This window comes from Phoxinus phoxinus (genome assembly GCF_949152265.1).
Source record: "Phoxinus phoxinus genome assembly, chromosome: 23".
NCBI classification, from domain to species: Eukaryota; Metazoa; Chordata; class Actinopteri; order Cypriniformes; family Leuciscidae; genus Phoxinus; species Phoxinus phoxinus.
In genome coordinates, this window is record NC_136898.1 from 15,729,342 (window position 1) to 15,748,924 (window position 19,583).

At 39.3% G+C, this 19,583-nt stretch overlaps 2 protein-coding genes across 13 annotated transcripts in view; both read right to left on the reverse strand.

Annotated features, from left to right (window-relative positions):
* The window catches only part of efnb3a (ephrin-B3a), a 40,546-nt gene extending 38,287 nt beyond the window's left edge, over positions 1-2,259 (reverse strand). For 2 of the 10 annotated variants that reach the window (XM_079599448.1, XM_079599443.1), the window contains exons 1-2: positions 1,057-1,216; positions 224-379 (exon numbers count right to left, since the gene is read on the reverse strand). In XM_079599448.1, coding sequence (XP_079455574.1) covers positions 224-372 — 149 coding nt within the window. In that variant the 5' untranslated portion in view covers positions 373-379; positions 1,057-1,216. Of the gene's footprint in view, positions 1-223; positions 1,305-2,005 lie in introns of those variants that run through there. The other 8 variants (XM_079599446.1, XM_079599444.1, XM_079599447.1 and 5 more) reach the window with 8 other exon arrangements.
* A 151-nt stretch (positions 2,260-2,410) lies between these two features.
* gigyf1b (GRB10 interacting GYF protein 1b) lies at positions 2,411-19,503 on the reverse strand. 3 transcript variants are annotated; one of them, XM_079599434.1, is made up of 26 exons: positions 19,231-19,503; positions 17,144-17,604; positions 16,958-17,021; positions 16,205-16,334; positions 15,965-16,060; positions 15,778-15,826; positions 15,154-15,256; positions 13,996-14,189; positions 12,941-13,158; positions 12,720-12,825; positions 12,362-12,517; positions 12,127-12,251; positions 11,819-12,050; positions 11,564-11,730; positions 9,679-9,776; positions 9,495-9,592; positions 9,328-9,401; positions 7,621-7,755; positions 7,331-7,534; positions 6,886-7,067; positions 6,637-6,794; positions 6,380-6,543; positions 6,256-6,300; positions 6,027-6,138; positions 3,274-5,671; positions 2,411-3,196 (listed from the first exon to the last, which is right to left on the reverse strand). In XM_079599434.1, exons 3-25 carry the CDS (start codon positions 16,990-16,992, stop codon positions 5,622-5,624), a joined length of 2,931 nt encoding a protein of 976 aa, XP_079455560.1. In that variant the 5' UTR covers positions 16,993-17,021; positions 17,144-17,604; positions 19,231-19,503; the 3' UTR covers positions 2,411-3,196; positions 3,274-5,621. The 3 variants fall into 3 exon arrangements, with proteins under 3 accessions (XP_079455560.1, XP_079455558.1, XP_079455559.1); XM_079599432.1 differs by having other exon boundaries at positions 15,712-15,826; positions 19,231-19,501; XM_079599433.1 differs by having other exon boundaries at positions 15,751-15,826; positions 19,231-19,499.
* Positions 19,504-19,583: the final 80 nt, after the last annotated feature.

The window sequence follows — 19,583 nt, forward strand, 5'->3', positions numbered from 1 at the left end:
ATATAGCCTACATTAATGAAATGGCAAGAATCATCTTATGGTACAACATATTGTTCCAACTAGCTCAATGCTAGGAATATGTGCATGAATGCGAATTGACAAACAGTGCAATTTATTTTGTATTTTTCACACTGCTATCATTTGACTCTCAAATCCATAGTCTGAACTTGTTGCAAAACTTGTATCTAGGGGTGCATGAGTTTTCTATCAACCACCAACGTACCTTCTGTTTAAAGAGTTCCAGTAGACTGGCTCCATGTTGGTTGCATCCACTGCTAAACTCATCATCAGGAAGATTAAGAGAAATCCCAATCCACTGACCAAGTCCGAGAACGCCATTGACACCCAGGCTCCCCTCGTCTGGACTCCCATGTTCCTCCTACAAGACAAATGAATGGGACCTAATGGAGACAAAAGACTGGTGGGGTGCTGAACTTCACTAGATCCCCCTGCACTTGAGGAGACGGTGTGACCGCAACATCCACATCTGAAAGACTCTGAGCATAAATCTCTGAATGTTTGTATAAAGAAAGCAGATTCAGAAACATCAACCTTCTTTTGTTCCATTCAAATGAGGCAATGACCTCAACTGAAAGTCTCAAGTACTGTCAGATTTGAGAAGGCAAAGCCATATGCATCTGAATTGGGATGAATTTAAAAATATATTATGATCGTGCATGGGGTGAAGTTAAATGTTTTTGAAGTGCACACAGACTGGTGAAGGGCGCCAGGTCCACTGCGGGTGATTTCCCCCCCTAGAAATGTTTCTCCATAAACCGCAGCATTAGCATTTCTGTCAATGTCTTGAAGTTGTATTTTTACTCATGCTGAGAAAATGAACATCCACCAGGTACAAATAATTCGGTCCTTTGGCGGACAAAAGTCTTCTCGTAGGCTACTTCCCCGCAGAAGCAGAAAACTCAGTTCAAAATTTAACTTTTCGCTCATTTAATATCCAAAATATACGCAAATAAGATAGCCAGTCCTGAAACAACGGTGAGGATGTCCACCAACACTTAATTACCAAATGAATTACAAGACAAACAAGAGACAAACCCGGTTTAGGACAGTAAAGGGAACTAAAGTGACAGTAATCGGTAAGGGTCGCTTGAAACAAACGTAGAAACGATGAGAACAAGAAACGATATATTCCTGTGGTCCATGGAAACAACGCGTGCTGTTCTTCGCTCCGTCCGATTCTCTGCTGCTCCGCAAAGTCTCGCGCTTTGACTCGCGCGCCGGCGACGTTGTTGCCAGATCTCAGGAGAATCAAGCAACCTGTCCTGAAAAAACAAGGCTAACCGAAATAGATTACCCCTGTTTTTTTTATTTATAAAGGTTTGGGGGTTGTTTATGAATAATGGGGAAAGTATTACTGGGTAATTTAATTGATCAAGACAGAAACACATGTGTTAATATAATCTAGATTAAGGACAGCTAAATATGAAATTACAGAAAAAAATTATTTATTAAATAATATTTTTTTTTAATTACCTATTTCAATAATTTCGGTAATAAAATGTCATTTTTTTAGTTGCTTATAATAAGCGGACATGGCAACATCTGCTTGAGGTGAGCGCGTGTTGCTGACTGACGGGGAGGAGAGTTTGTACATGAGTAAAGCTCTTCTCTGAGGTAATATTTTTAATACTACCAAATTTAAATGTTACTACAGCTCGCCGACCAACAAATCAAAATAACTATGCTATGACCTGTGAGGTTAGAAGGGCTCGAATTGATTTAAATTCATTGTAAATTATTTCAACGCGACGTTTGTCCAAACGACTCAACTTTAGTCAAATAGCTCGAGGCGTATCAGGACAGGGGTTGTGTACTTAAACCTTATGCCCTGTTCTAAACAGTACAAAAGGGTGATGCTGGGTTTCTTTGGGGGAATCAAATGGTGGAAAGAGGTTTATGCTCTGTAAAGATTCAGAAGAACCTAGATTTTGTTGACTAAAAGTAGCCTACGATGATTTTTGTTTTGTTTGGCAATTTAATTTACCTGAATGAAATCAAACGTTTGAGAGCCACAATCATCACTCAATCTTCTGCAATGCAACTTATGAGGTTCTGAAGCAGAAATGTGATAATACTGCCTCATAGTGGAGAACAGCCGCAAAGCAAGAGTCAAATCTGACTACATTTGCACAAAACTAAAAACAACTGTAATCTAAACCAGGGGTTCACAACTCTGCCCCTCGAGGTCCACTTCCCTGCAGAGTTTGGCTCCAAACATGATCAAACACACCTGCCTGTAACTTTCTAGTAAGCCTAAAGGCCTTGATTAGCTTGTTCAGGTGTGTTTGATTAGAGTTGGAGGAGCTAAACTGCAGGAATGGCTCCTGAGGGCCAAAGTTGAGAATCCCTGGTCTACACACACAGTAATAGCAAAATAATGACAAAACAGTTCAATATTTAACATTTTTATTTTCGATTTAACATATTTTGATCTTTTCAAAGAAAAACTAACCCCCATATTCTGTACCCACCCTAATTTAAAAAAAAAAAAAGTTCAATGCTGAACTGATAGAGGAAGGCAAACTACCTCTTTTTTAACTTTTACAATTCCTTTTTTTTGTTCAGTATGTACCAATGTTCATCATCAACCTTTATCCGTACATGTCAATAGTTGCAGTTAATTACTTGAACATTAACATATCAACAATACATAGAAACACTGTGGAAACATCCCACAGCCTGGTATGATGAGTAAAGTCAATGTAGGGGAAACATCCTCAGCCAGGCTCCAACTCCTTTAGATGACTGAGTGGTGTAGATATAGCCTGTGCTGTTTTTCTAATAAGCGTTACATTAATGTCAACCAGGGCAGTTCTATTTTGTACAATTAAGGCATGTGAAACACCCAAAATGATGGCCTAAGATGGACAGAACTCAAACCAGGACCAAAATCATTTACATTATTTACAGGGTATCCAGTCCACATCTCACTCGCGAGCAAGACGGGAGAATGTAAGTGTGTCTTTCTACAGACACATACAAAGTCTCTCCACACGCACGTACACCTAGTATGTCTGTGGTTCCCATTTTATGTCTCTTTCGTCTAAAAAGAGAGGAAGCGAAAAACAAGAGAAGAGCAAGAGTGGTGGTCTCGCTTAATCCAGTTTGACGACATCAGAAGATCTGTACTGGTGCGTGTGACGGTCCAAGCAGGGTTACGTCCATCCTTGATGAACTGAAAAACAAAAAACAGGATTAAATCACAAGCACAATGAGTAAAATAGTTCTCAATCTCGGGCTTTCTCATCTCACCTGCCTCGCTGCAGTTCGTTTGTTTCAACTTGCATCCATGAACTCAAAATCAACAATTGCTGTAAAGTCTCAATTTCTCATTGTTTTAACAGACAATCATGACAAGTCTGTGTCCTTGAGATTTAGTTCAAGTGAAGAAACGAGGAGAGTTTGCTTCAGTCCGTCTCCTCCTCTCCAAACATTCATCACATCTAGACTCCTCAACCCTCAGCAGGGAAGGGAGTTTTTGAAGAAATGATTGATAGACGTGAGAATCTGCGGTTTCTCCGCACAGTAATCTTCTCAAAAAGGCATAAAGGGTTTTTAAAATCAAACATTCAAAATGAACACTTTTTTTTTTTCAAATGCTATAGGACTTTCCTTCATTTGATAGTGTTGCAAGAGAGCAGTGGGGATTGCAGCTCAAAGGATGCAGAAAACTCCATCCCTTTGGTGTGGATGAAATAGATCCACACGTATTCCCTCTCTCTCTCTTTGTGTAGCACTAAATGCAGCTGGTTGCCACTCCTTCCACACTCCAGGATGGCGATCGAGTTAGTGCTGATATCCTCTCCGTGCTTGTTTTTAGTCTTTGTCTTTTTTTACAAAAATATATTCCAGTCAGAATAAAGAGTGAAATACGTTTAAAGCAGGAATCTTTTCTTTTCTACAGATCAAGTACCACGATGTCCTCCGTTCTGATCCTCAGTCTCTTCCTATTCAGGTGAATAAACATTTGATGCAAAACATCACATATTTCGATCCCAAAACCAATGTATTGGGGGAAGGGGGGAAATAGATGTCTTTCAAAGAAAACAAATTACTGCTACACACTGCGGATCCTTGGCTCTCAATGGCCCTGTATCAAGAGCGCAAGTAACAAGATGGAAAAACAAGTTCCATCAAGATGTTGGGAGACAAACTCAATCTCCGGGTGACGTGAAAGTTCTGGAAGAGCACCAGCCGGAGACCGTAAGCTCAGTACAGGCCATGTGCTTCCCAGAATCTGACCTCTGACCTCAGATAACAGGCATATTCCGAATGGTGAGGCGTGTCCCATTTAGCTCGAGACACTCAAGCCTTGTTGTTGGACACTGTTATACATTGTTTTGGAATACATTCATTCATAATACAACATCCTCATGAGGCAAAAAACAAAAAAAAACTAACAAATAAAAACATTATTCAAAAATACAAGGTAGCAGCCTAGAAAGTGCTCCAACTGATAAAGTTCGAATACTTTGTATAGAACAATAAAAAAATAATTCATTCATCCTTTTTCAACAGCAACGAAAAAGTAACAACTGACATACAGGATCATCACAGCGCCCTCATGACTGTCTCAAAACACCAGCCAACAGGATCCACACCACGCACACAAACACACTTTCTGGACAGAAGGCAATAGTTCACATCGTGGACAGAGAATGAGTGATAGGGGAAGAGATGTAATGTAAGTGTAGTTTGTGGACAGACAACAGAGGAGCTACATTTATACACAAAACAAACCCCGGTTGCCCTCTTAGAACAGAGCCAAACGGGCCAAATCAGTCACGCTTTGAAACACTGGAGGGTAAAAACGCAATGCTTGACTGTCCTATCGGTCTCTTTAAGAGCCTATGTACAAAAAAGCACAAACTTCTTCTGTCCATTCACACACGCACACACACTTTAGCACACATGCTCAATGAAATACAAAAATTGTGTTGAACAAAATAAAAGCATGGCATTTGTTTTATACAGGTTGGTAAGCAATAAAATTTGTGCAGACTTCATCTCTTACGCGCACACACACAAAAATCCTCATAACCTATCCTAAGTTTTTTTTTATCTTTTTCTTTTTTGTTAAACAAGTGCAAATCTTCAAGTTTTCAAATTCATATTTCTATAGCTTTACCAAGAACATAAAAAATACAACAGTGTTTGTCTGTTAGGAGAGACGCTCGACTCGAATCTCCCCTAAGAACGTTTCTCAACCTCCGTGTTCGATACGGCGGAAACCACTCTGTTCCTACCTCTCGTATGTGTACTCATACAAATATTCTACACATAATATATGCAACAATATATTCACACATTTTGCATTGTAAAAAAGGGACAAAAACTCGATTTCAAATATGAAAACATTAAAGTGCAATGGTTTAGGTAAGGTGCTTTACTGAAGGGAGGCGGAAGAAGAACTCTTCACGCGAACCTCCCAACAACCTCCTTCTGCTCCTCTCACAGTGCAGAGTGAGAGAAGGAGGGAGAAAGAGAGGGGGGGCGTGGACAAATATTGCCCCACCCCTTCCCTCACTGAGCAGTGCACATTCCTCTGCTGATTTGCTCCAGGTTTAAGGCCTCAGGTAAACTCAAGTAGACGGGTTGGGTCAGTAATCCTCCACCTGCTCCAGCTCACCTCCCCCCAGGAATGAGTAGCCTGCGGAGGTGGGAAACAGGAGAACAGAGGTTGAAAGGTCTGAGGGTTCACTTTCTACAAGAAATGTCCCATCTGGGAATATCCTAATGACTAATTCATAAACATTCCTTGAACTTTTTCCCCTTGAAGCAGGGTAGAAAACGCTTTTCAGTAAGCATATCAGTAAACAGATCCTCCTCTCTAGATGAGGATCTCACTATGACCCAGACAGCAAGAATTTGACTAGGAGCCAAAGCACAGATTAAAACAACAGTAGTTGCAAGGGTTATTCTAGGTAATGTATGCATGCTGATGGGTAAAACTGAATGCAACCCAGCAGGGGTGCGTGAGTGTTTATGAAAGCATGCACACTAACCGAGGATACTGGGGTCAGTGTGGAGCATCATGCTAGGCTTTTTTTTCGCTTTTCCTCCCTGAGTGTCAAACACACTGCTGCCCTTACTCATGTGAGCTGCCTGGAACATTGACTGAGGAGGAAAAAACAGAATACTTTAAAATACAACAATGGACACGCAAAAGGGCAAGTGATACATCCAGATATCATATCAAACATATTTTATAGCATGTCTTTTTAAAAATTATACCTGCAGGGGGAAGTTCATGTTCAATCCAGAGACTTCCTTGGACAGCTGTGGAAAATTTCAGCACATTAAGACTATTGCATACATAAAAAGAAGACACACAAAAAAAAATTTGATATTTAGAAACCTGCTGCTGTTGTCTCTGGTGGTTTGCTTTCTGTTTGGCACGGCGCTCCAGGAACTGCTTGGCAAACTCTTTGGCTTCAATGGTATCGCCCAGATAAATGCGGATAAAGTCATTAACTTCATACGGAGACTCTACTTCCTTCAGATATGCCACAATTGTGGGCACTACAGAGAGAAATATAAGCGTAAGAGTGCTAATTTCAGTTCCTCTTGAAATAAAGAGCAGGAAGAGAAGCAAACAACAACTGTGACAGTTACCATCTAGTGAAGAGGAGTTATTTGCAGAACTGTTGAGAGCATGAAGCATCTGTTCACACCAAGTGGTGAAACCGTCCTGAGGTTTCATCCCTTGAAGAAGCTTCAGAAGCCTGTCCTCGTCATCAGTACGCTTACGCCGATTCAGCAAGTACTGATCGCTGAGAACACGGACACATTTGAGGTGAACACTGCGTGTAAAACCATAGGTATAAATGGAGAGGTAAATTGTGTGAGTGCAAATTTGTGTACCTGAGAGAGGGACTGCTGCGGCTGTTCTTCAGGCCAATGTTGCGGTGGCTAGCCTGGTTCTTCATGGCCTCGTCCCACATGCCCATAGCAGGGTTTCCGCCTCCAACCTTCCCTTCCATACTAGATCCTGACCACATCCCAACTGACCCATCACTCCACTGACCCATTGTCAAACCTCCATGCTGATTGAAACACATATGAAGAGTTAAAGCAGAAGAAACAATTTCCTTCAAACGGCAAGTGAAATAATTAACTAAAATAACAGTAACCAATACAAGGAAGACCTCTTAGAACATTCCCAAATGAAAATGGTCAGAATCTACATGAATTTCATCCTTAAGGAGCACTTTACAAAAAAACTAAACACCCCAAACTATTTCCCAGCCATTCAGATGCAGTTTTAAACAGATTTCAACTGCTCATGTGGATGTCCAGATGAGTTTACCCTTTGTTGCTGCTGTGCTCTCTGCTGCTGCTGTTTGAGAAGTCTCTCAGCCTCCAGCTCCAGGAGTCCCATGCTCTTTCCTGAAGCTTTGCCCAGAGAGAGAGATCCTGTCTGGCTTCCGCTCCACCCTGTGCCCCCTGACATGCTCTGCTGCTGGCTCTGCTGCAGAAACTTCATGATCAACTCCTGCTGCTGACGGCACTGCTGTAAAACACAAACACACAAACGTGTCAGGTATTAAACATTTTATAGTGCAACAGTTGTGGCCCAGCGTGTGAGAGGACGCTCACCTGCTTTCGTCTATAAAGATCCTCCTCCTCTCTCCTCTTCTGTTCCTCCTGCTGCCGGCGCTTTTCCTCCCTCCGTTTCCTCTCCTCTTCTTCACGCTTCACCCTGAGTTCAGCTTCACGCCTCTCCTGCTGGATCTAACACATGGGTGGCACATGCTCCGTTAACAAAGTGAAGTTTAACACATTCAACATGAAATGTGATCACCTAGATGAACACGTAATGGGCGGAATCACAGTCCTGCTTAAAGCCAAAAGCATTCTTTGGTTTTTACGTCAACACTATGGATGTATACAGTAGGGCTTGCATAAACCAGTAAGGTAGTTGACAACTTCAACCACTAGTCGGCATTGTCAGAAGCCATTAAGTACTCAAGCATAACTTCATATTGACAAGATTGTTTTTCTTAACCCATGACCACGACCAAGGAGAGAATGTTATACAATGACAGTGAATAGACTACATTACTTTAGTCTTATTCAAATATAGATGTGTGATGTGAGTACGTGCATGCACATATTGTTCAACATCAAAGATGCAGATATCAAGGTTAAAATGTTGCGTGTCAATTTACAAATGTTAAAATTCAAAATGAAACAAATTTTTATAATGTTTTACAATACATGTAAGAGACGCACGTGTTGGAATTAATAAACACATTGACTTTTTTTGTCTCTTTTTTTATTTTTATTAACAAACCACAAGTACTCTGGTATTGTTTTGACAAATAATAGACTAGGAGAAATCAGTAGTTGCGCAACCCCGGTGTACAGTGCATTTTACATAAATGGCATCATCAGAATAGTACACGCATACTGTACGGCATGCAGCCAGATTTTTCTCAACACACTTTGTCCATAGTCGAAAACAGTCAGGGGAAGAAAACAAAAGGACGATATGGAGACTACTGGAGATGGCTGCATTGATGAGCGCTTGTCTAAATCACTGTTTACAAGGTTACAGAGGTCAAAACCAACAATAACTTTGTGCATTTTGGCAGGGCCTGTAAAAATCAGAACCGGTCTGACTGGGTCAACAGAAAAAATCCTTAGTGTTGAGCCCTGATATATTAAAGACACAGCTAAATGTGAACAGGTTTATGTGAAGATTGTTTTAAGTTAACTTAAATTAAAAGTTATATTTTTTATAGCCTAATAAATGTTAAAATTGATAGATTTCAATTATACTGGAATGTTGAATGACTATAATTAATGGCTAAAAGTGAGGGGGAAAAGCATTTCATAGAGACATCAGTAGCAGTAGTGATCTCGGTGATACTAGCTTTTATTCATAAGATGCCATTAAACAGATATTTAAAATATAAGACAGTAGTACTGTCTTTTTGTTGTTTCTATATTAGTTTGTAGGTTAAATGTACAATTATTACAATATAAAAATATATTAAAAACTTTAATGTTAGGAGTGATTAATTACAGTAAAATGTGCGATTAGTTTTTTTTTTTAAATAGATTAACAGCACTAGTACAAAGTTATTTTATCAGTCATAACTTCTGTAGATAAACAGTACAGACACTGGACATGGTCCAGGACAAGTGATCGGCTGTACTAATTTGCAAAGTCAAAACTGAAGTAATACTTTGGACTTAAGTCACCATTAAACCCTTGATCAAGAAAGTAAACTTTAGCAGGACTGATGGCTTAACTCCAGAATATGTTGAATGGTAATAATTTGAAGATAAGTTGCCTACTTTCTGCAAATGTTCAAGAGTTGGACCCTGAGTGGAGTTACTCATGGTTAAGTCCCACAGACTGGTCTCACCGCCTAAAAAACAACAACAGGAAAGCCAATGGTGTGAGAAATAAGACTTCACAAAATAAAATGGCTATTACAAAGCATCAGTGCAGCTGGCAGTACCTGACTGCTGAGAGACTGAGGTAGGCATGTCCCACAAGGGCCCGGTGTCTGGCACTGACATGGACCTGTTCATCGCAGGCATCCCAGTCTCCCCACACCTGAGACACAAACGCATCACTCACAAACCCAAAACACATGTATATACCTGGTCGGCTGTGATTCATTAATCGCAAGGGGTTGATACCTGTTTATGTGCTGAAATCTCATCTGAAGTTGTTGGTACAGGGCTGCAGTGGCAGCTTGTTCTAATTGTTTCTTTAACAGCTCCTGGTCCATGTTCCCCTAAAGCAACAGAAAAAAAAAAGACTAAAAATGTTGTACTTCTATCCAGCTTTAATATTTAATATTTTTTTGGATAGTGGAGAACAGTAAGGCAATGATGGTGAAGGACAGGAGGATATGGGAACAGGAAGGAACCTTGAGATGGGAACCAAAATTGGGTTGCCTATAATGCTACTACGATATGTCGTAGCACTGCCCACAAGGTTATAGCACCAACAACTACTTGAATATTTTATAAAAGCAATAAGCAACCTAAGGCTGCGCTTAATTTCACCATGATTAAGGGTTTAAGAACAGTCCTTAACCGTGTAAAGCTTACTGTATACACACATTTCTGGGGCAATAAATTATCACATTTTAGTAGAGATGCACCGATTCATCGGCTGGTGACCGGACTTGGCCATGACCGGTGACCGGCCGGTCAGTCTGACATATGCCGAATTTATGCCATCAAATGCACTCGGGTGCCACATGATTAGCATCGCGCAACATCAGTATCATACATGCACACAGAACGCACATGTAGGAAACCTCGTGAATTACGGCCGTTTCACACCACAAGCGTGAGAGAGCGTGAGCAGCGTGTATTTTTTTCGCCGTGCATGTTAATCCGAGAGCAGGAGCAGCGCTTCAGCGTCAAGCAGGAGCGTTGCGTGAGCAGCAGTGATTTCGGCATCGTGTCTATTTTTGCTGCGCTGCTCACGCTCAATTAAAGTGAAAGCACACTTGGTGTACAAAATAAATATGATTTCACACAAAAAGTGCCCAAAATGCACAGAATTTGCATGTCTAGCGTGTTTTAACAATAACTGGAGTAGGCTATGTCAAAAAGAAAAAGAAGACTCAAATATTTATAGAAAATTTACCCATTTTAACTTTTTATTATTCAGTTTGGGTAAAAGTTTGTGTTTTATAAAAAAATAAAATATAGAAAATAAAAATTGTGTGCTGTAAAGTGGTTAGAAAAAATGAAATCGGCTAAAATCGGTATCGGCAGGTCAAACTCAATGAAAAATCGGAAATCTGCCTAGAAAATTGTAATCGGTGCATCTCTAGTTTTTAGCAAGTAAATGGGTCTTTTAGTATAATTCTAAAAATATCCAGCTTTAGGTCGTGGTACACGTGTCTTTTTGCTGTGAAATCTTTATCGATTTTTTATAAAGTAAATGTAAGAGTAAAATTTATATTGTTAGTAATATTTCAAGATGGACATTTACTCAGTGAAGCAACTCAGGTCAACTTGATTATCCATCCATTAAATTTTTTTAATAGAAAAATTCTGTTAAATTGTGAGTATCAAGGAACATTTTATCTCAATCATCATTGTATTGCATCATTTGTTTCGCTTCCCACAATGATGTAGTCTGTTATAATGATCTCATTGATTTACATAAGCTATCAGAATTTCATCTTACGGTTTGGCCATATAAATATCAGCAACTGCACCAATTTGCAGATTTTTGCTCAGTTTGGGCCTCTGACTAAAACTGATGTTATTTTTTTTTCCTAGAGTATGAGCTCCATATTCTCCTATGCCATACTAAATTAGCCATAATGTATCAAATAGCATACACAAAAAAAGCTAATTTTTTCTCTTCAGATTTTGTCTAAAGGTAAAAAAAAAAACAGTTCCATTTAGAAAAAGAAAACAACATTCAGACTACTATTTCATATGTCAGCATTAGAGGGTTAAAAATCTTTGTAATACAAAGCCCTAAGTGGCTTATTGCTAATACACGGCGCAAAGTTTCATGAAACTCTTTTTTGAATAATTCACTGTTCCTCACCAGAAGCGGAGGAGGGGAGGGGCCAGGAGAGAAAGGCACACGTCCCCACATCTTGATAACTTCGCCCAAGGGCTGAAATCCCTCATCACAGCCACGTTTGACTAGCAGGTTCATGGCGAAATACCCCGCTTGAAACCACTCACACATCTCCACTGTAGTGAATGGACCTGAAAGAGAGACAACCAAGACAGCTCAACATTTTAAGCTGTAATAAAAACCTCCACTTATGATCATTGCTGTGGTAGTGAACATTACCTTGAATCTCCCCTTGAGGGTCTTTGTAGAACCATTTCATTGCAGATTCGTGGGAAAGGGGCAGAGCGCTAGCGGAGTGCGGGAGAGTGTGTGAGGTTGAGTGAGAGTGTGTGTGGGAATTTGGGTGATTGTGAGTGTGTGGCACGTTGATGTGGCTCTCCTGAAGAGCTTGAGTGAAACATTCCTCTTCAAGGGACGTGTCTTGCAGGGACGCCACCATCTTCTCAGCCTCCTTTAAAAGAAAGATCTTGTTTTACTTAACGCTCCTTTCGTAAGCATGTAGAGCAACAAAAATAAGCAACACTGACCTGCTGAAGGTGCTTCATGCCATCTTCCTCCTCGGTGTCTCCCCCAACTGTTGGACGGTCAGTACCGGTTGTTGAGGGAGGAGAGGACCTCTGCATCTGAGGTGTGGTACCAACTAAAGCTGCATCTATAAGAACAAACGCAGTCTTAGTGTGTTACATTGCAAGTTCTTGATACAAAAAGTAAAAAAAGGCACGAAAAGTAAATAAAAAAAAAGCACAAGAAAGGAAAGCGTACCTTTAGCTGGCGGGGGGACAGGTTTGAAGGGAGGAGGGGCTATGGGTTTGGGAGTCTCTTGCTCTGAAGGGTGCACATGAGCAGGAGCAGACACAGCATGAGGAGATGATGACTTCCTGTCTCCATCCCACACAGCTGTTGCCTCACACTCTTCCGCTATAATAAGAGACAAATTTAGAAAACTGTTAAAAAAAAAAAAAAGTCAGAACATTTCAGCATGAGAAATGGAAGATGCTAATGGTTTAATGCTAATCTTTGTCAGATGATGCAGAATAGAGGGCAACATCCAATTTATGTTAAATACGCTAGATACCGGATCAAATCAAATGAGCTTCTGAAATACTATGCGTTTTCTTACGTTTATCAGCAGGGCAGTCTGTCTTCTCATGACTACTCTCCTCTTCCTCCTCCAGAGCCTCAAATTCCAGTTCCTGGTCTTCAGGGATTGCATCTCTGGAGCTTTTCTGAAGAGTCACACAAACCTCATTTAATCCATTTTGTACTTAACAGTCAAGAATGCATCGTAACTTTAATTTAACAAAATAGTATTTGAAGTGTTGCCCTGAATCACAAGCAAACCTTGATGCACATGAAGGCCCCGGAAGAATCAAAGGTTCCCATCTCCCCCTCTTCTTCATCAGTGCACCACTCAGGCAGGCCATCTCGATCTTCCTCTCCTCCCTCACTTCCAGACCTTCTCCGCCCACCTTCTCCATCTCGGAAGTCAAAGTCAAACTTCCTACGACGGCCCTCCCCACTGGCATGATCCCGCCAACCTGCGGAACGAGGACCCCCGTCTAGATGAGAGAAAGGACAAGTTTTTTTTTATTTTTTTTATATTCTTTATTTTCAAACAGCAAAATTGAGTTACAGTACACAAGTAGTAACAATAGCTGTCAATTCGCTGATGTTGTTTTTTAACAGAACATATACAACAATTAGGGAGAGAGAGAGAGAGAGAGAGAGAAAGAGAAAAAAAAAAAGGAAACTTGTGCATTACATAATGTACCAATTACTACAATATTTGTGACATAAAAATATAAATAAAATATAGTATAAAGCACAGGATCATTAATTCAGTACCTCAACAAAGTCCAATCTTAAAGGCTTTATATATTTGACCCATTTAGACCACTGGCTAACAAAAGTATTTTTCTTTAAACGAATGGAAAAAGTAATTGCTTCCATTACATGCATGTCATTTACAATATCTATCCATTCTGAGATCGTGGGAGGTTCAGGAAGCAGCCAGCGTCTTGTAAATGCTTTTTTGCAGGCAGAAGTAAGAATGGCATATAAATACTTATCAGTAGTTCTGGTCAAAAACTCACAGTTCCCCAAAAAAAGAGAGGAAAATTCTAAAGGTACCCTACTGTTGAGAATAGTATTTAAGATGTTGTGAAATTCTGCCCAAAATGATTTAATCTTTGGGCAATCCCAAAACACATGCCAGTGACCAGCCTCCCAAACGCCACACATCCTCCAGCATTTACTACCACCAGGGTCGAAATGTGCTTTTTGTTTCGGTGTTATAAAAAAACGAACAAGACATTTCCAATTAGAGAAAGGACAATTTTAAACAAAGAAATAAATATATTAAAAAAGGAAAAATATATATCAACAAGTGAATGTACCTTCACGACGACCTCCGGTGATCCTCCAGCTTCCCCCAGGTTCTGTCCCATCCTCTTCCTCCGCCTCCTCTCTGAGCGTCCGCCAGTTATCGCTGTCTGAGCGTGTATAGTCCTTCCTGCTTACTGCTCCGCCCTCCTCAAACCCACCACGCCCACCTTCACGCCTCAAGGGCTTCTCAAAGCGCCGCTCGCCTCTAAAACAGAAAATATTAAAATAATGATCAGCACAAGAGAACATCTCACACTTATTCTACATTCAGCATCAACGTCTTGATGGATATTACCCTTTCGCACGTACGATCACACAGTTTGATTAGAACGGTCAGTGCATCACGTGATCAACTGCTAAATTCAAACGTGCTCTCGTGCGTTGGCTGGCGCTGAGCCAGAGACTGACGTGCTCTGCGCTTGTCATATAATCACAACTATTCAGTGTTTTCAACCACATAATGTTTTTTTTAGGTTAGACATTTAAAAATCACATAAGTACTAGCAAAACAATGAATTTGAGTTTGTAAAATACACACTGATGTCTATGGAAGCAGCAATAATAATCCTTTCCATTTTAATAAGACGACACGTTTTATTCATATCAGATACACATTGTGTAAGTAGCTTTACATTTTTCCCTATTCATCTCCCAGTTCACCGGCCACTTACTTTCATGCATTTCATGAGAAGTGGAGGAATTGACGTGTTGTAAATCCAACAGATCCGATTCTTTGAACTGTGGCACAAACTAACATGGCGCCGCCCATAGCGCATACAGCTCAACTAACGCGATCGTTATAAAGGTGTTTAAACAAAACATCCACATATTTGACAATCGGAATATCAGTGTTTCATGCTTTATCTAAAAAAAAATTATAAAAATGTAAAATATTTTTAATTAAAAAGGAAAAATTACATAAAAGCAGATCATCATTCATTCAGCGCTGTGTCACGTGACAAGCAATGACGCGTCACTATGGAAACGATAAAGTGACAGGTTCTAAATGACGGTCGCCTTGAAAAACTCACGCTGGGAGGGTCAGTTCGAATATTTTGAACTTATGTGTGAAAGGGTTAAGTTACACATGTATGCATGTTATAAACATTTTGATATTCAGATAGATACGTGTACTGTATATATCACTTACAAATTACTGTAAAACCCACCTGTCATCCCAGCTCTGGCTGCGGTGCATCTCTCGTCCTCGGCCAAACCCAACCTCTTCTTCCACACTTCTTTGGTAGAATCCGCCTTCTCCTCTGCCTCTCCCTACAGAAAAACAAAAGATTATTAATACGTATTTTAAATAGTTTTCTATTAACAATATAAATAAAAACAGAATTTACATTTGATATATATATATATATATATATATATATATATATATATATATAAAACACATTATATAATACATTTCTTGGGAAGAGGTGGAATGTGACCTTGACATTTCTTTGTAATTATTAAAAAATAAAATAAAAATATGAAGAAACTTATGTAGCTGGAAAGATGATCTTCATTGTAGTCACACATAGACACACACACACAAAAAAAATCTAATTAATTTTGCACTCATGTCCATACAGAAATTATTTAATAAAGAAATCATGTAATTTCTGCACTTGGAAAAACAATGACCATTTTCAAAGTTTTTCTAAGCGCTCGCCGCTTCAGCTAACCAGGTAGTCCAGTCCTGTTCCAAACTCACACCAATGGTCACAACCCACCTCGACCTCCTCGAGTGCTTCCACGCCCTCTAGCTACACCTGTTGGTACAGCGCCGCCTCCTTTACCCATAAGCCTTAGCACAGCCACACTGTTCACAGACATGGAGAAGTTCCTCTGAAAGGAGAAAGAAACTCAATCAAAAAGATGACTGATATATTTACAACGAACAATATTATTCATATTAATTAAAGAAATTAGATTCTTGTGACAATTAAAAGATGCATCAGTGAAGGCAGAGAAGTGAAGACTCACCTGTTCCTCCTCAGTCAAGGGAACCAAGGCCAACGGTTGCTGAGGCTCATCCTGCAGGATAGCAGCAAACTCCTTATCCTGCATGTCCTCAGGGATCTTAACACACAAACCAAATCTCAGTTAAGTATGTAACGGACAAACACTTATTGACTACTATAAAGAAAAAACCCTTGAGTTATAGAGGAGGCCTGTGCAGTTTAATTGATTTGACTTTTACTGCAGGTGGCTTGAGTCACTCACCTTGTTATCTTTGACATAAAGTGCTAACATCTCCTCGCGGCCATAGCGGTAGTCGGCCAACTTGGACTTTGGCATTGCAGGGGAAGGGGGAGGGGACGTCACACTCCCCCCTCTTGATAGTGCACGCAGCCTGAAGAAAAAAATAGACACTGTCATGACTATTTCCATCACCCATTTAAACAAATAATTATTCTGGATTCAATATTGTGTAAACAGAAAACGAGAGGAGAAATTTATCTTTTTTTTTCTAAATTAAAAGTAAAATAAATCAACAAATAAAAATCACTAACTAGTTTACTCAAAGGGGAAACATCTGTTTCCTCCTGCTGACACTTATGGAGGAAGCCAGAAAAAAAAATGTTTCATCTAAAATAGAATGTGGCAGATCATAAATTTACACTTACACATGATAAGAAAATCAGATTATCCAGCACATTTTTTAACGTGTTTAACGGGGTAAAACAATTGTAACTTCATGTACCTCAGTCATGTTTCTAGCTGTGCTGCATTAGTTAGAACTTAGATCAGATCAAAAGAAGAAAAAGTGTGTGTTCCTCAAACATACTGCCAAAAAGTCAAAATCTTTATCTCTCAATAATCAAAGTGCAAAAAAAAAAAGTGGGCTACATGCGTGTGAAGTGAAAAAACACTCTGCAAGTGCCAAACGCAAGAAAACATTAGTTTGGTGAGTTTCTGGCCAAAGGGTCGGTAACTGAAAAAGTTATAGGCTACAATCTGACATGCATAAATTACCATTCTGGACCGAAGTTAAGTGTCTCAGCAGTCATATTCTGTGTGTCCAGAGGGCTCAAGGGTTCTGTTATTAAATGACAAAACACTGAAGTTTAGGAGTCTCATTTATCAATCAGCATACATGATTCAAAATATAAGACGTTATTAATATAAAACAAAACAAGCACGTCATGGGGGAGTGCTTACCTCGTCCAAAGAACAGGACTGTAAAGGACCAGGACAAACGGGGGGACAGGAATGCTGTGGTTCTGTGTGCTGAGGTGGACTTGGTAATTCTAAACTCTGTATTAATATTATAATAGCTGCCAGTTTTAGGTAGATAAAGGCTGATGAATATCTAGCCAGATATAAGAGCTCTAAAAGATGGCACACCACCCTAATGTGGCAGTAACTTCAGATCTTAAAAAAAAAGATTCAGCAAATTGAAAACACTTCAGAGAGAAAAAACACACACTATGATTAAGAATTTGTGGCAGCATAAACAACAGCAACTGCTGTTGGGAAAAAACTTTCAGGGCAGTTTGTAATGCCGTAAATAACTATTGCTGGGTAACTCTCCTCTCTAATCTTGATCTCTTTTATTCATATTCTGTATTTTTGTGAATTCTTTTTACATAGGCAAGCCTTCAGCTCCCAACTTCTCACACCTGCAGAGAGGAAAAAATACAGAGTAAAACTCACTGCTTATTAGTGCAAATATAAATGTGACATGCTGGCTTAAAAAGACAGAATCAGGATAGTTCGTTCCATTCAAATGATCAAATATAGTTTTCAGTAGTTTCAAGCAATGATAACGTTCATTCACTCCCAAGCAGTGAACTGTTGTACATCATATAAAACATTTTTTGCAATTGTAATGCATAAAGTTTGTATGGCTTCATGGACAGAATGGAATATTTTTACATTTAAAAACGAATTTAATCACACCACATGCCGTGTTTGTTTAGTATTATGTTTAAATAAACGAATACTATTATAATACTTCACAGTAACATTTAAATTTTATTTTCATACATTTTAATCAATTTTCTTAGCATTTTCTTACAAATAAGTTTTTTGTCAGTTTTAGTACACATTAACTTAAGCTCATTTTTCAGTTTAACATTTTTCATTAATATATTTATAGCTTTATTTAAACAATTATTTTAATAGGTTTAAGTTAAAAAACAACATTGATCACAGGACTATCATAAGTAGCCAATACAACAAAAACATTTCACACACAATATTGACCAGTTGCAGCAACTTAATTATACACTGTTATATATAGGCTACATAATATATCATTCATTTTACCATTCAAATAAAACCTACTGCTTTTAACCACCAAATCCCAGACTTTGCACAGCTAAATGAGAACACAAGAGTGAAACACTTCTCAGTTTCTCAAAAAGAGCTACTAGTTGCAAACAAAGTCACAATTTAGCTAATATTTTACAGACAGGCTATTTTGTCGGCCATGACATATAAATGCATATTTTCCTTTTACTTCGTTGACAACTATACAATTTACAATTTTAGAATGTGCATCAAAAAGCTCACAAATGTGACCACTGACAAGTACCCTGACTGAATTGAAACTTTAGTAGTAGACACCATAAATATTATATGCACCAATTACGGTAGTTTTAGCTGCATTATGTACATGTTTAATGTAAATGTATCATGCACATATTAAAGAAGAGCAACAGGAATGAAACAGCTCTGGTCATGATTCATGAAACTATTTAGACAAAACGTGTCAAAAAATGTGCACATAAAATAAAATCAGTTTGCACATTCATTATAGCTGAAAACTGTAAAAACAACAACTTTTACAGGTGGGATTTAATGAATTAAATATAATTTTATAAGCCAAAGGGGTTGACTAAATAATATAACGTTAGCTCATCATCCACAAACTTTCCAAACTATAATCATAACTCCAGAAGCAACAGTCCCAGCTCGACGCAGCGCTGTTACGCAACACGGTTGAGCCTGAGAGACGCTTTCTAATGAAGGTTAAGAAGTAATCTAATTATAATCTGAGAGGTTTTAAGAAGACCAAGAGGAACCGCAGAGGTAAAGTCTGAAATATGCTCGCGTTGCGCCCTCGCTGCAGGCCTTCGTTACTCCACTCTCCAGTCTCCTCCACTACGAGCCCTTGAGCCATCTGATACTGTGCGATTAGCTCGAACCACATAGATGTGAGATTACCACTCAGATGTGATTTCACCAACCAATGCACAAAAGCACGCTACCCACTGAGAAGTAGAAAAGGATTTAGCACGCACCTTTTCTGCGAGCCTGATGGCCAGCTAGGCTAAACTAGCCAGCCACTGTTTTCTCCGGAGTTGGATCTTCTTTAAAGAACTCACTCTTTTTGCACGTTCGTGCTTCGCAGTAACCGGTGCTTTGAACTGGTATGTCTCCGTTTTGATCACTTGTCTTGTGTGAGTTTCGATGTTTAATTGGATATCTATTTTCCCGTGTCTGCAACGGTCGCAATGAGTTTTTCTGTCTCGCTCGGTCGTCTTGTTGTTTGTGTTTTACAAAAATGGCTGTTGTACATGAACCACATGATAAATTCATCCAATGAACCGCGAAGTTCTTCTTCTTCTTTTTTGGCTAACGGCGGGTAGAAAAC